General features: G+C 39.8%; 1 protein-coding gene across 1 annotated transcript; it reads left to right on the top strand.

The window, feature by feature from the left end:
• Positions 1-8,835: 8,835 nt before the first annotated feature.
• On the top strand, positions 8,836-16,368 carry LOC147309704 (uncharacterized). Its single transcript, XM_086269914.1, has 7 exons — positions 8,836-8,865; positions 10,344-10,412; positions 10,523-10,571; positions 13,551-14,576; positions 14,736-14,891; positions 15,709-15,801; positions 16,033-16,368. Exons 2-7 carry the CDS (start codon positions 10,390-10,392, stop codon positions 16,366-16,368), a joined length of 1,683 nt encoding a protein of 560 aa, XP_086126040.1. The 5' UTR covers positions 8,836-8,865; positions 10,344-10,389.
• Positions 16,369-16,921: the final 553 nt, after the last annotated feature.

A 16,921-nucleotide genomic window follows, 5' to 3' on the forward strand; every position in this document is an offset into this window, starting at 1 on the left:
AAAAGGCCCCACAAGCTCATCTTTGATGATACCAGCCCAAACCAGTACTCCACCTCCACCTCGCTGGCGTCTGAGTCGGACTGGAGCTCTCTGCCCTTTACCAATCCAGCCACAGGCCCATCCATCTGGCCCATCAAGACTCACTCTCATTTCATCAGTCCATAAAACCTTAGAAAAACCAGTCTTGAGATATTTCTTGGCCCAGTCTTGACGTTTCAGCTTGTGTGTCTTGTTCAGTGGTGGTCGTCTTTCAGCCTTTCTTACCTTGGCCATGTCTCTGAGTATTGCACACCTTGTGCTTTTGGGCACTCCAGTGATGTTGCAGCTCTGAAATATGGCCAAACTGGTGGCAAGTGGCATCTTGGCAGCTGCACGCTTGACTTTTCTCAGTTCATGGGCAGCTATTTTGCGCCTTGGTTTTTCCACATGCTTCTTGCGACCCTGTTGACTATTTTGAATGAAACGCTTGATTGTTCGATGATCACTAGTGATGTGATGTTCTGTATCGAGGCTTCGAAGCTTGTGTCGAGTAATTGAGGGAGCGTATCGAGGCTTGCTTCATTTATGGGAGGAGCTGAAAATGATGACGTCTGAAGCCTCGCTGCCCGGCTGTACCACGTGACTGGTTCAGGAAGCGGTTCGAACTTTGCCGCGAGATATGACAGCGATATAAACCCCTCAGACTTCATTCAAAAATGTGGGTGTTTGATGGAGAGTTGCAGTTAGTGAGAGTTTGGAGATAGTTTGGAGGTTTATGAGAGTGAGGAGAGAAAGTCAGAAGAGAATGGAGCCAGCTAAGAAGAGGAGGATGTCCTCCCCTGTGTGGGAACATTTTGATCTTATTCCTCCCAACAAGGTATGTAAATTTCTACAGAAGATGTATTTTCATAATACTGATGGTGCAATACAATTTATGTTAAGCTGTTTTTACTTTTGTACAAGGTGAAGTGTTTGCTATGTGCCAGGGAGCTGGGATATAACAACAACACCTCATCCATGCTTGGGCACTACAGAGCTTTGCATGAGAATAAGGGGAACACCGATTATGGAGCAGGACCAGGTGAGCCATCAAACGCCATGATAATATAGCATGCCGTAATGTTACTAAATGATATTACAATATTATACAACTGTAATAAGTTACGTGTGTGATATTTTTATTTGTGCTTTGTCTTTATTGTCTTTCCTCAGGAGAACAATCTCAAATAGATGAAGACCTGGTTAGCATGGTGATTGAGGACTCCCAGCCATTTAGCATTGTGGAGGACAAAGGATTTAAAAGATTTGTTAAATCATTAAATCCTAGCTATGTTCTCCCCACTAAAAAGGTCATAAAAGCAGTGAAAATTTAGTTTTTACAGAATAAAATGTGGGCAATACTGAGGATGAAAGCCTCAGTCTGTAGCTGTCCATACCTCAACGTTACAAAAGCACAACCACTGTCCACACCCCAACCACACCTCACAGTAAATGATCATTTCCATTTTAAGCATTTCCAAATGATCATTTTCCATACTGCCAGTATAAATATACACAGTATACTGCCATCACTACAATATACATGTTTTACACACTCCTTTTGTTGTTGACATTTACAGGCTGTGTGCAAAAGGCCACACTCTTCAAATTCATGCCAACTAATATTTTTACGTCCAGTAGATGTCCTACTAGAGCAAATGAAGCTTCAAGACGCTTTGCGCTGGGGTGAACCAATTGGATGAAAAGCTTCAGTGCTTCATGAAGCTTCATCTGCCCATCACTAATGATCACGCTTCAGAAGCTTTGCAATTTTGAGACTGCTGCATCCCTCTGCAAGATATCTCACTATTTTTGAGTGAGATATCTTCTTTTGACCCATTTTGCCAAAGGAAAGGACGTTGCCTAATAATTATGCACACCTGATATAGGGCGTTGATGTCATTAGACCACACCCCTTCTCATTACAGAGATACACATCACCTAATATGCTTAATTGGTAGTAGGCTTTCGAGCCTATACAGCTTGGAGTAAGACAACATGCATGAAGAGGTTGATGTGGACAAAATACTCATTTGCCTAATAATTCTGCACTCCCTGTATATATAATGTAAACCAACAGACAGGATTGGCATGAGGTGCATACTGAATCTACAAAACTGGAGAACATGGAACGTCAGCCTTGTGGAAGAGAGGTGAGGATCGGTGGAGGACGAGGACAAGGACAAAACCGGGTAAGAAGAGGCCAACCACATAGACACGTTCCTGACGAAATCAGGGCAACACTTGTGGATCATGTGATAAACCATGGCCTCACAATGGCCGAGGCTGGTCGAAGGGTGCAACCAAATGTTGGGAGAACTACTGTAAGTTCTATTATTCAGACATTTCGTCGGGAAAACAGGTGAGCATACTGTAATGTAGTTATTCAGCACAAACTAATTTGCTCTGCACTTCCATAGTCATACAGGAGACTTGCATTAGGACATGACCTTATAGATCTTTACATATAGACGTACTGTAACTGAAGCGCAGACTTGGCCCAGGTGTGGCATAGTGTGCTGTGGTACAATATAGTAATGCTGTAAAGAAAGGAGTTTTGAATGATGGTCCTGTAACAATTACTGTAAGCATGTTTGCGCTTATTTATGTTTGTGTTTTTTCATCTGCATCTCAAAAAGGACTGCCAGACAACCTAGAAGAGGTGGAAGAGGTCCACTGTTGACTCCGCAGCAAGAGGAAAGCACTTGTGCAATGGTGGCTGCAAACAACGCTTTGAGACTGAGAGAAATACAAAGAACTGTCGTAGAAGATGACACCATCTTCGGAAATATTCAGTCAATATCAATTTCCACCATAGACAGAGTCCTCAGACGGAATGAAATGTCCATGAAGCAATTGTACAAAGTACCATTTGAACGGAACAGTGATCGAGTGAAGGAGCTCCGTCACCAGTATGTACAGGTAAAACATGTTTGCATATGTACCTCTGTTTACTGTAAAAGTTTAGGCCATGTACTGCACTTACATTTATGCATGTTACTGTAATCCTATTTACAATTTAAACTGTACAATCTGTTGTGCCAAATGGACCATTACAGACTTTTTTATTCTCATCCTTTGTATAGCGTATCCTGGAATTGGAAGCCAGGGAACCCCTGCACACGTTTGTATATCTTGACGAAGCGGGATTCAATCTCGCAAAAGGCAGACGGCGTGGACAAAATCACATTGGAGAAAGAGCCACCATTGATGTTCCAGGCCAACGAGGAGGAAATATTACAATGTGTGCAGCAATCTCAGAAAATGGCGTTCACACCCATATTCCTTGTATTGGTGCATACAGTACACAACACCTGTTGGCTTTTCTGGACGCTCTTTATAGGGACCTAATCCCACAAAATGAAAGGGATGATCCTGGTGACAATCGGACAATGTATGTAGTGGTTTGGGATAATGTTAGCTTCCATCACTCTGCTGTAGTCAGGCAGTGGTTTGCAGCACACAACAGGATGCTTATGGAGTTTCTTCCTCCTTACACTCCATTCCTAAATCCAATTGAGGAGTTTTTCTCTTCCTGGAGGTGGAAGGTATATGACAGGCATCCACATACCCAAATGACCCTGCTAGCAGCTATGGATGCAGCTTGTGATGACATCACAGCAGAGTCCTGCAGAGGGTGGATTCGACACTCCAGAAGATATTTTCCCTGATGCATCGATAGAGCTGACATTTGCTGATGTTGATGCAAATATTTGGGCAGACAGACGGGAGCGTCTAGATATCAATGATTGATATGCAGCAGTGTCTGTTTTTCAGTTTTTGTTTTTTTGTTTTTTGTTTCATAACTACTGCAGTAAGGTTTACTGTCTAAGTGAGTTTGTTTGCTGTAAAATGTTTAATTTACTGTATTTCCCCAGTTGCACAATGCTGTGAACAGTTTCAATTAAATATTATCAAGAGTGCATATGAAGTGTCTTGATTTTCCTTTACAATTTTTGGTTTAACATGTCATTGGGAAGCACCTACAAAGAAATCCGTCACAATGAGAACATGTTCAAACCATTTGATTTTGTGACCAAAAAGTGCTGCTGTAATGACTTGTAATTGTGACAGCCCTGACACTTTGATTGATATAAGTACTTGCTTTTGATGAATATATTATCTGTTTTGATTAAGGGACTTGCTTTTGAAGCATTGACTACTTATTTTGAGCAACTGACTTTTCTTTTTGATGAAGTGACTCACTTTTGCAAGTTATCCACCATGTTTTGCAGTTTGCACTAATTGTTTTGAGAAGAGCCTTAGTAGTGGTGCAGAGATCAATTCTGTTGTGAGAAATGCACCAAAGCAACTGAGAAAAACTGTAAGACTGAGGTGAGCAAACTCTGGGTTTTCCACTGAAGAGAGCGCTAACTGAAGACTTGAGTATCGTACAGAAGTAACTGACTCTGGGTTCAGCATACCCAGGATATTTCTAGTTGCCCTCTTACTTTGACAATTGACAATCATGTTAAGAGGTCACATGAAGCGAGTTCTGAACTCAATCAGTCAATCTAGGATTGTTTAATCACCTTATGAGCATTTTTGAATAAAATAAGCATTGCTGGTAGTACATGACTATCAAGAAACATGGACAGATCTACTGGAAGCAGAGTGGCATGTTTTATAAATGCAAGAAAATATAAATATTGGTAAAATACAGTTCATCAAGTTGTAATTATCAAATGCAAATACAGCACTGTGTATGATGTGAAATGAAATGAAGCGAGTTCTGACTTCACACCCGATCAGATCTGCACACTGTTAGACCTCTGCCTCACCACTACATATTACAAGTACAACGGAGGCTTTTACAGACAAAAACATGGCTGTGCCATGGGCTCCCCCGTGTCACCTATTGTAGCCAACCTTTACATGGAGGAAGTGGAAAGGAAGGCTCTTGGCTCTTTCAAAGGAAGAGTACCCAGCCACTGGTACAGATATGTGGACGACACCTGGGTCAAAATCAAGACATAAGAAGTGGAATCCTTCATTGCGCACATTAACGCTGTGGATAAAAACATCAAGTTCACCAGGGAAGACACAAAGGACAACTGTTTGCCTTTCCTGGACTGCGCTGTGCACATTGAAGAGAACGGCAAACTCAACATCGAAGTTTACCGGAAGCCCACACACACGGACCAGTACCTCCTCTTTGACTCCCATCACCCTTTGGAACACAAACTTGGAGTAATTAGGACCCTACACCACCGGGCAGAACATGTTCCCTCTAAGCCTGAAGGAAAAAAGAAGGAACACACACATGTAAAGGAAGCACTCAAAACGTGCGGCTATCCTAAATGGGCGTTCTTAAAGTCAGCAAAGAGGCACAGAAAAGAAGACCAGACACCAGCGAGGGAGGATAAGAAAGACAGACGCAACAACATTGTCATCCCCTATGTAGCCGGTGTATCAGAAAAACTCAGGAGAGTTTTCTCCAAGCATGACATCCCGGTGCATTTCAGACCCAGCAACACGCTCAGACAAAAACTGGTTCACCCGAAAGACAAAACGCCAAAACACAAACTTAACAATGTGGTGTATGCTGTACAGTGCAGCGAGGAATGCTCAGACCTCTACATTGGAGAGACCAAACAGCCACTTCACAGGCACATGGCACAACACAGAAGAGCCACCTGCACAGGACAAAACTCAGCAGTCCATCTGCATCTTAAGGATAAAGGACACTCTTTCGAGGATGCCAATGTTCACATTTTGGACAGAGAGGACAGATGGTTTGAAAGAGGAGTGAAAGAAGCCATCTATGTCCACTGTGAGCGACCATCTTTGAACAGAGGCGGGGGTTTACGACACCAACTCTCTGCCATCTATAATCCAGTTTTGAGATCCCTTCCCAGATGCCTTAATGCCCACTCACATCCTGGGCCATCTGACCTCAGGAATTAGCATGATAAGGTGGGGCCAGGTTTCACAATGAACACACCTGAAACTCTGGCTGATTGGGACCCACACCCAGTTTCACACCTTGGCTCAGGCGATTAGAGGATCATCAGGGGGTCCTTTTGTCCCTCTGTGGGGGGTTTCTCCCACTAGGTTTATATCTGGGACTCTCCACCATTTGACCTTAGAACTGAAGAAGCTTCTCGGATGAGAGGTGAAACGTCTTCAAGCAACTTAAAGAAGTCCAGACGCTTTTCTTTGCAAGCTCCTTTGACTACGATGTGAAATGTGCTTTATATGTAGGAAAACTGTAGGCTAGATAATTGAGTCACAGAAAAATCTAACTATAATTAAAATTGTGCATTCCGTTTAATTAATATTTTGCTTCAATGAATGCAGTATAGTTTTAGCTAGCTGTAGCCACAGGCGAAACACTATAAGCACAGGAAAGACAGACAGCACAAAAACTATTTTTATAGTTTTATTTTTATATCCCTAAGTTTTTCTCAGGTGATTATTTAAAAGCCTAGCTAACTTGTGTTTACAAAGCAAAAGCATTACTTGTTACAATGAAAAATTTATTTAATCATTTTAAATGTCAAAGTTTCAAAAAGCTATATACAATGTCAGTCCTACAAGCTACTTTAAGGTGATGTTGAAGCTTGTACTGTAGGATGATGCTGCTCTGGGAGTTACTGTAAGTATCCAAAATATGCTCACCAGCATCAGTGATGATCCATGCAGTACTAACAACATGGTGATTCAAAGCTGGAATATGGTACTCTATCACTGATGTTGAAAACTACACATAACATCACTGTTTCTATAAGTATAATAATCTTTTTTTCTATTTTTCTTAAAATGGCTTCAAACTAAAAATCTGACATACTATAGCCGCTGATGCACTGTTTGCATATTGTAATTTGAGTCTGCTTGTCTTTATCTATATTTAGTATGACTCATCTGTATGAATTTAGCTCATACGATTGTAAAGCAATGATGCATGCATTCCCTTATATTTTCTTCTGTGTATGAATAATTGATCTAATGTTTTTTAGAGACACTATCTGTCACATCTGCCCTGGTTTGCTGAAGTCTCCCCACAGCTAACACTGGCATTTTATCTTCTGACCTTTGATGGTGTTTTTTTTTATTTTCATTCTCTTCAAACTTAAAAAGAAAACTGCCCCAAGACTCTGTTACTGTCACCTAAATGCAAACTGTGTTATCATGTTGGCTGTGTTGTCACTCCTTGTCTGCTTTTTCACTGCTGGTGATCAACAGAGTTGGGTTGAGCAAGTCTCTGCCAGGTCATATTGCCTGTATAGCTCAAATGGACTATTTGCAGAGTCACGAAAGACCTTGTCATGAGAGCATGCATCAACAGCTGCTTTAACTATATCAAGTAATTTAAAAAGCAAATTCATATGGGAAGGTGATTAACCAGTTTTTTATTTTAACAGTTTAAAAAAATCTAATTTAAATATCATATAAAATGTCAGACATTTGAGTTCATACAGTACTGATTATTATAATACAGAAAGCTTTACTGGATACTAATATTGGGCATACCAGAGCAATACATTGGGACTTCAGCAAGAAAGCTGGCTTTAAAAATCTATATTTGTGTGTGTTAAAAATGACAACTGCACAGAGATTTGGCTGCATTTAAAAGTAAAATGATCAGTGAAATATTTAGTTGTCTGTAAACACAGTGAAGGCAGCATTTAGCACAAAACACCACTGTACTTAATGCACTTTCAGAACACCGGTGTCATGTTTGATGACTCTGAGACTCTGTTAACAACATTTAGTATTCAGAGTATTCACAGTTTTTCAAGACTTTAGTTTGTGTCCAACATGGCTTAACAAAACTATGAGAATTAATACAAAACACAAAATGTCAGCAAAAAAAGATGATAAGAAGAAAAGACTCCCCTTGTTGGATTTAGACTGTATAATTTAAAAAAGCTTGTTTCTTATGGTGAGATCTTGTCAGGTGACACACCTCTAAAAAATGGAAATTATAGTCTGCCAGTGGGAGTAGAAATTATCTCTTCTGAATCCAGATTTCCCTTTGTCACGCTTCAGGAAAGATGACTGGCCAGATATCACATGAAGCTGCCTTTTGTAATTTTCCCTCTCTCCTTTTAAAAAAAAAAATAAATAAATAACCGAACATGTCACCTGCTGCAAGAGTAAATTAATTGGTTTTGAGTTTGAAACACAAGTAGTAATAGAATTCTGCCTTAAGCCTTTTGAAACAGTTCTTTTGTTTTTATTCAAGGTTGTACTTTATATTAAAGTCTGATGTAAAGAACCTGGAAAACCAGCCTATGTAGGTAACAACAAAGTTACCCACCTAGTTAGAAAATAGTTACAGATAGCTAAACTAAATATAATTAAATTAGTTCAACACTAATCTCCAAGAGCCCTTTTGGACTTTTAGCAGAAACACCTGTTCTTGTAAATTGGAGTTACACAGTAGAAATAAAACTTAAATGAAGTACTGGCCCACCTACACATTACACCTGTAGGAGCCATGACACCATAGAGCTCCCAGAATACATCTTTTGTGGTGATGTTAACGCCAGAGGAGGTTGGGAACTTGGCATCTGGAGTCAGCACAGTGTTGGTGACTTACACACTATACACTCAAAAAAATCAACTAGGGCATGTGTTTGATTAACAAAGTAGTAATATGTTTACATCACATGAAGAAATCATTTTTATGCTCATTAAATGATTCATTCTTTTTTGTTGAATATAAATCAAAGAAAACTTTGATGAGTTAAATTCGTTCATGGCAATCCAATGAGAATGAGGTCCATCAAACCAAAGGCTCTGATAGCGTCATGTATTGCGCATGCTCCACGCCCACCGGATGCGGAAAGGTCCGTTGAGAAGTTAACGTGGAGTTACTTCTTTGGCATACCTGATAGTGAGGTAAGTAATATTTCTTGATATATTTATTTAGGTTAGTGGAGTGAGAGATAAATACTATTAGTTAAAATTTTTTACCTGTGTAGTGTGGAGATTTATATATAGCAGGGAGGTTGTAGACCCAAACATTTTTCAAATGTAAGTCGGTGAATTTAATGTTTTTTTTTAAAAAACTTAACCGGAGTCGCTAATTGTTGCAACAGAGCAAAAACTGATGAGGTTATTTTGGTAAGTTCGTTTTTTTTGTTTTTGTTTCTGTCGACTTTGAATGAGGTGTGTTTCATGGTTATCTGCGTTGGTAGGACTGTTTTTCTTCTCTGGAGTTAGCTAACTTTGAAGAGCGGGAAAGCCGCGTAGAGCCGTAACGTCTTCGCATATAGCTCCATGAATGAAGGGTTACTTTCTGCTTAACCGGAGTTGGTGATTGTTGGTAGTAGTGGTCAGACTGACCGACATGGTTTTGGTGATTTTATGAGTATTTTATGATGCTCTATCTAAAATTCCTGTTTTTGTCAGTGGAGTTTAGTCGCGGGCAACCGCATTAACTGGATTGATGAAAGGTTTAATTCAACTAAACCAGCGTTTAGGGGAGTTAATAACAAGGAGTAAGATAAAATCTGTCACAATAATTGCATGTGCATTTTCTTTTTTTGTAATATATTCACTTAATTTTTGAATTCAGAATGATTTAGGTGGATAATTGTTTGGGTTATAGTTTCTCTGGTGCTCTGCATTAGGCTGACTAACGGTGCGTTCACACCGAACGCGATAGATGCCCCTAGCTGATCTCGTGCACATTTGCACCTCGAAGCGCGTCCAGCATGAACTGGTCGAGCTTTATATGCAATTTTCACGCGTATGAAGAAGAGATCTGGGAGGAAGTAGTGCCAGACGGTATGTTATTAAAATGGCAGCTGTCAATCTAGCGTTTGAAGAAAGAGTCTCCCTTCTCTATTTGCTGTGGAGAGCAGAGCAGTGCCTAAAGGACGTCCTCACTGTACCTGGGTCCATCAGGTCTTCCACAAGCGTGAGCAGTTTGGTGAGTTTCACCACTTGCTCCAGAAGCTCCGTCTGGATGACGGCCGCTTTCAGCTGTACCACCTTCTGTCCCTTGCCGAGTTTGAGAAGCTGCTGTCCCGCAGATTTTACCAACTCGAGCGGTAGACGTGATAAGCGCGAATGCACAAAATGCACCACACAAACTGCAGTGCGTATTTTACTTCGCGCTTCAAAGGCGTCAGTCGTGTGAAGTAGGCAGAAAAGCGTTTTCTCAATGCAAATCTGCTTCCGAAGTTTAGCTGGACCCCCAGTCGCGCTTCATCGTGCTCCTCCATTGACTTTACATGTAAACCTGAAGCTCTGGTCGCGTCTATCGCGTTCGGTGTGTACGCACCGTAACAGTCTTCACATTTCACAGTATGTAGATATTAACACAAATTTGTCAGAGTAATAACTTTGTTTTAATTAATTTCTCTCCCCAGAAATACATCACAAAATAAAGCCACATTCCCATGCTCTGAGATTCTTATGCACCTCCTCAACAATACATGGTAAGTTCATGTTTGCCTTATTATTATTATGTTATTTATTTATTTTTTTTGGATGATGCAGAAGTTTAATCTCCTTGACGTTTTCTAATGCATATTTCATTTTTTATCAGTGACGTGTATGTGGCAGTGCAAGCATTGTGTTACCAGAGAGAGCAGCAGGTACAAATTACTTCAACATTATAAACTACATCATCATTACGGAATAGGTCAACATTATCTGTGCATATATGTTAATTGTCCGTGCACATTTAAGACTTGGAGTGGACTGAACACTCATGTCTATAAAGCTCATTCATCTCAGTTTACACAGACAGCTTCAAGTTCAGTAACTTTTAAATGTGAGTTATGTGACTGCAGTGACGTCTTCTCTGAGAGAGATTTTTTTGTCCATATTGGAACACATCTGCGAAGTAACGAGACAGTTAGTTGTGTGTTTCTTGGTTGCCCTTTCAAGACAAATATTTACAATACATTTTATACACACAAAAAGAGGAAGCATCATCCACACACACTTAAAGATTTTAAAGACAGGGTAGTTACACGTGTGGACCCAGTTCAAGTGATAGAGTCCTCTGATAATGTAAGGGCTAGCTGTTCTGAAGATGTATCCTATGGTGAATTTGAAAGTGAGTCAGTGACAGAATGTGATAATAGTGCTGTTGAAAATCAGCCCGAACTAATTGAACGGAAATTAGCAGTAATATTGTTGAAATTGGAACACATATTTCATGTTCCAGCAAAAGGATTAGATGAGTTCTTAGAGGAGTTAGTTTTTCTGTTGAGTTCAGCTAGTGTACCTCTGACAAAACGTACAATTACAGAAATTTTTAAGAGCCATAACCTCCATATTAGTCAGGCTGTTATTGAAGAGCTTGCAAATTCTGTATGTGTTTCTAACCCTGTGGCTAAAATATTGGGAAAGTGTGGCCCTCTTGCCACTCCTTATAAAAGAAAACTATACTACATACAAAATTTTAGGGTTGTAGAGCCTGTTGAGTATTTTTTATCGATAGACCAAAGGAAGTCATTTCAGTACATCCCTTTATTACAGTTATTGCAGGAAATATTGAGTCACAATAAATTGCTGGATAGAGTGATTGAAGAACAAATAGCTCAAGAAAATAGAGAGAATCTGAATGGTGATCAGAGGGTTTACAGATCTTTTCGAGATGGGGAGCATTATAAAAGAAATAGCTTTCTAGATGGTGAGAAGTTGAGAATTTCTATTAACCTTTATATTGATGATTTTGAGGTTTGTAATCCTCTTGGGACCTCACGGAAAAAGCACAAGCTTTGTGGTGTATATTGGGTCTTGGGCAATTTACCACCTGGTTCTCATTCAGCCCTTTCATCCATTTATTTGGCAATCCTTTGCAAGAGTGAAGATTTGAGGACATTTGGGTTTGAAAAAGTCTTTGATCCACTTTTGAGAGATCTGGTAACTTTGGAGCAACATGGTGTGTTCATCAGTCAGTTGAACGAGTGTATTAAAGGAACTGTGAGCTGCGTCATAGCTGACAACCTAGGAGCCCATGGGCTGGCAGGTTTTGTGGAAAGTTTTTCTGCTGAATACATATGCAGATTCTGTACAGCTAAAAAATCTGAAATAAAGTCAGTGACTGCTGGTGATTTTGAGCATAGAACACCGGAACTTCATGAATTCCATTTGAAGCGTGCACAAGAAACAGCAAGTGCTTGTTGTGGAGTTAAGCGAGATTGTATTTTGAGTAAGAATCTGAGCCATTTTCATGTCACTGCAGGCTACCCTCCAGATGTAGCACATGATCTGCTAGAGGGCATAATACCAGTGGAGCTTGCGCATTGTTTTTCTTTTTTAATCTCTAAAAAGTATTTCACCTTAGAAAAACTTAACAACTTGATCCAAAATTTTGAGTATAAATGGGCAGATAAAACCAACCGGCCTCATGCAATTCCCCAGACTTTCTCATTAAAAAAAAATATTGGTGGAAATGCACATGAAAATTGGTCTCTGCTTCGTTTGTTGCCTCTAATTATTGGTCCACTTGTTCCAGAGGATGAACCTGCATGGCATATTGTTTTGGATCTGAAGGACATTGTGGAGCTTGTTGTAGCCCCTGTCCAGTCTGATGAGTCGATTTCCTACCTTGAGTGTAAAATCAGTGAACATCGCCAGAGATACCAAGAACTTTTTCCAAACAACAGTCTTCTCCCTAAACATCATTATTTGGAGCACTACCCTGCTCTGATTCGGCATTTTGGGCCTCTTGTCCACAAATGGACAATGAGATTTGAGGCGAAACATAGTTTTTTTTAAACAAATTGCTCGCCATACAAACTATTTTAAGAACATACCTGTTACACTTGCCAAAAAACATCAGCTCGTGATTGCCTCTGACTTGCACTCTTCTGACCATAAGACACCTTTAATGGTAAATGTTGGCTCATCAGTACCAATTGATGTTCTGAAAAGTGATATCGCAGTAGCTATAAAGCAAAGATTACCAGATGAAACTGATGTCCATATTACAAAAAGCGTGTCATACAATGGCATGAACTACAGCACAGGAATGATAGTTGTTCATGGGCAAATATTTGGTTTGCCAGAGTTTGCAGAAATTCTGCAGATTTTTATTTTGCATGGCAGAATATACTTTTTTGTAAAAAAGTTCTCTGCTTGGTATCGAGAGCACTTCAGAGCTTTTGAGCTTGACATGTCACATGCGAGAGAGGTGTCTCTGATTGAGCATGGGGAACTACTCGATGACTACCCGTTAGCTGCCTATTCAGTGGGAGGCCTGCGTCTGGTTACTCTGAAGAGACACACTAACTTGCAGGGTAAACAGGAGTGATGTTTGTAAGTATTTTCCCCCTATATCACCTGGCACAGTAAATAATACATCATACTTTGCAGACCAATTGCTACTTAATTTATTGAGAGTAGATTTCTTTTAAGCATCTTATGCAAGAATTGTCATTAATTAGAAGAATGCAAGACAAATATGGAAAATGCACTATTCACTTCTCCAGTAAAAAAATTCCTCGAGGCCAAGGTGACATCATCAAATTATCGTTGACATTAGAATTTGTTACACACACTCGCACAATAGTCAATGAGTACATCTTTATTTATTTTTTAAATATTTGATATTTGTCCAGGTCAGCATGATGCCCCAGCCCATAAGACTGAGGATCATTCTCGGAGAAGATGATGCCAGGAAACTAATTTTACCAGCTGGGATATCAGACTCCATTGAGGAATTGTGTCAGGAAATAAAGACAAATTTTGGAGTGCAACAGGATTTTCGTCTTCAATATCAAGATCCTGATTTCGGAAATGATTTTGTAAATCTGACTGCGATCTCTGAAATTAATGATAAAGCAACTTTAAAGGTTGTATACTTGGATAGTGTGCAGTTGCAAAGTTTTACAGAAGATGGAGTGACATGTCAACCAGTGCGAAGTCCAACACATTCCTTTTCAAGCTCTTCAGACACAGACAATACAAGGCCCGTTTCATCGTCAGGTTCATCACCGTCTACAAGACTGTCAGTGTGGCCAAGTGTCTTCACAGTCCCTCATTTCAGCTATGAGGCTGAACTGCAACTTGAAAAGGCCAATGCTGAGTTCATTGCTGGTGGAACTCATTTGACCCCCTCACCAAAACTGAAATCCCACCTTTTAGAAAGGCTGGCTGAAGAAATAATAAAATTTAAAGTCTATCCAACTGACAATGACCTGAATGAAGTTGCAGAAGCCCTTGTCAAACAGCATCCTTGTCTGAGGGAGCAGGGATCCTTTAATGGCTGTTATGGTTGGAAAATTAGCCTCAAGTATAAAATGGCCAATGTCCGGACCAAACTGAGAGGCCTGGGCTGTGCTGAGGTGTTGGTAAATTCACTAAAGAACAAGGCCCAAGACAAAAGTAAGGCAGCATTGAATGTGAAAAAGCCTAGAAGAGCAGAAGTCAATTACTGTCCGCAGTATCCAAAAGGAGAAACCACTGACAGCCTGGAAAAAGAGAGAATTGCACTGCTTTCAGAGGTTCAGAAGAGAAACAATGACAATATAGTGACAATGAAAATGCAGAAGACTTTTTCGTACAGAAGGCAAGAAGTTATTCAAGGACAGCCCTTTATTGCAGATTTTAAAAGCAGATGGCCAGCTCTGTTCACCGAGAAAGAGGTGCATGTCCTATATGTCTAACTTTTAGAGTGTGTTTATGGTTGACCAGTTATTTCTTGCTTCACTAATATTGACATAACATAGTGATAAAACAGCTAATAATTCCTGGTATGTCCTTCCTCTGGTGCATATTATAAGTGCATTGTTCATGTTTTTCAGATTGACAAGGAATTCCTGCGCATATCGACAGTACCGCTGCTATCTAGATTCTTTTATGAGCTAGACTTGTACACTCCACGCATGATGGAGCTCTTTCGAGGCAAAGGTGGGGTGGCTGGCAGAAAAATGAGACACATCATGGTGGCCATCTCCAAGGTGGGTTAGATCTGTGCTTAAGAACTTTTTATGCCCATAATCTGGCAATTTTATGAATAAAGATATCTATACATATGGTAGGCAAAAGTCCTAAGAGGTTTTCACATTTTATACAAATTATATAAGCATCAGTCTTATATTAATAAGTAATTGATAAAATCGTATGGTTAATTTTGATCAAAATGGGGAAAAACCCCCCCAAAAAAACATTAGTGTTGCCTCATTTTGTGTCTGATTTGGTTTAGACAGATGTTTTGAGGTGGCTGTAGCTCAGGTGGTAGAGCAGGTCAGCTACTAATCAGAAGCTTGGCGGGTTGGTCCCAAGCTCCTCCAGTGTGCATGCCAAATATCCTTGGGTAAGATACTAACCCCAAGTTGCTCACCGATGCATTCATCGGAGTGTGAATGTGTATGAATGTTAGACAGTAAGCACTAAACCCGGTGGCGCCAGTGTTCGACAGCCTCGACCTCTGTCAGTGCGCCCCAGGGTGGCTGTGGCTACAATGTAGCTTACCATCACCAGTGTGTGAATGTGTGTGTGAATGGGTGGATGACTGGATATGTAAAGCGCTTTGGGGTCCTTAGGGACTAGTAAAGCGCCTATATAAATACAGGCCATTTAAACAGTTTAGAAAAAGTGATTGGGTGAATGAATTGTTGTATAAAGGCAGCTTTGAGTGCTCTGAGTAGAAAAACGCTATATAAGAACCAGTCTATTTACCATGTGGCCTTTTGGACTCTTCCAAACTAAGTATTCCTTTTTCAAACTGCTGCCTAAAAGTTAAATATTGTCATTATGGATTCCCTTTTTTCTTAGGATGACACAATACATACAAGACGAGCATGCATCCTGAAGTCCTTGTGTGTCTACCTGAATGAAGACCATGAGAAACTTGTGAAGGAATATACGGTCAGTTATATTCACAAGTTGTTCTGTGTTATGTAATTTGCTCCAGGAGTTATGGGTAATTTTGATATATGAAATGGTAAAATGTGACACCACGTGTGAATAAAAGATATTGTCCTTGTTTTGTTTCATGTCAAATTTCTGAGGTGTGAAACCAGAGACATAGAATTTAGTAAATATATCAGCATATTCACGCTGATTGCTGAATTCCTTTTTTTTTTTTTTCATATGTAGACTCAAACAAATGTATTATTATATTTTACGTCACAGAACACTGAAGCCATGGAACAAACTGTGATGGGAGTGTATGTCATACATCAGGAGGGTGCGGAGCCTGGAGATGACCCAGAGAACATCGGTGTCCTGATTGAAGGCGTGGAGGTTCTCACTGGTTTGAGGAGCATTGCAATTGCTTGTGCTCTGTTATTTGGACTGATATACTGTCTGAACCTAAGCTACCCACCGGAGCTCAAATGCACTTTTGAAGTCTTGCAAAAGATTATCATGAAGCTGGATGGACAGAGGTTGTCATCCAAGGCACAGTTCCTAAAAAACAAGCTAATGGGGTGAATGAGCTTGAAACGGACTCATGCAAGCCAGATATTTTTTTTTTTCAAGGTTTCTGCAATGCAAATATGTGTTTACTGTTTTAAAGTTTAAAATTGTAAGTTATAAAATGTTCATATAAACTATGTGGTTTGCTCTGTGGCTATTACACAAAGATTGTTCGTCCATAACTTAAAGTCTTATACACTTGAAGTGTAAACACTGATTTTTGACAGATGGCAATTGTTACAAAGGCAAATGCACACTGGTTTTCACAAATTGTTTGAGTGGAGCAGTTATGCTCAAAATTGAATGTTTTCTCCACACGTTAAATAGCATAAAGTCACTATTAATGGATACAGCCTGATTAAATGGAGGACTAATGTATGCAAGCAACATAGTAATGTTGTAATATTATAGTAATGTTGAATGTTATGTCTGAGCTTTAAATTGTGTTAAAATTCATATTGTTGTTTGCAATGCATATTTTACTACATTTTACGAAAGTTGCTTTGGGGATAATATTTTTTGTCTGCAAACTATTCAACAGACTTATTTCATTTTTATTATTAGGGTT

The sequence above is a fragment of the Aulonocara sp. 'chitande type north' Nkhata Bay genome, linkage group LG17 (genome assembly GCF_057382095.1).
Source record: "Aulonocara sp. 'chitande type north' Nkhata Bay isolate Kocher_YH1m ecotype deep benthic linkage group LG17, A_spYH_male_GT1.1, whole genome shotgun sequence".
In the NCBI taxonomy this organism is placed as follows: Eukaryota; Metazoa; Chordata; class Actinopteri; order Cichliformes; family Cichlidae; genus Aulonocara; species Aulonocara sp. 'chitande type north' Nkhata Bay.

Bases quoted from the DNA above. Each gene is read 5' to 3' on its own strand.
- LOC147309704 (XM_086269914.1), top strand. From the start codon at position 10,390: ATGCACCTCCTCAACAATACATG. The intron at 10,413-10,522 runs GTAAGTTCATGT...ATTTTTTATCAG, and splicing joins CACCTCCTCAACAATACATG to TGACGTGTATGTGGCAGTGC. The intron at 15,802-16,032 runs GTCAGTTATATT...TTTCATATGTAG, and splicing joins AACTTGTGAAGGAATATACG to ACTCAAACAAATGTATTATT.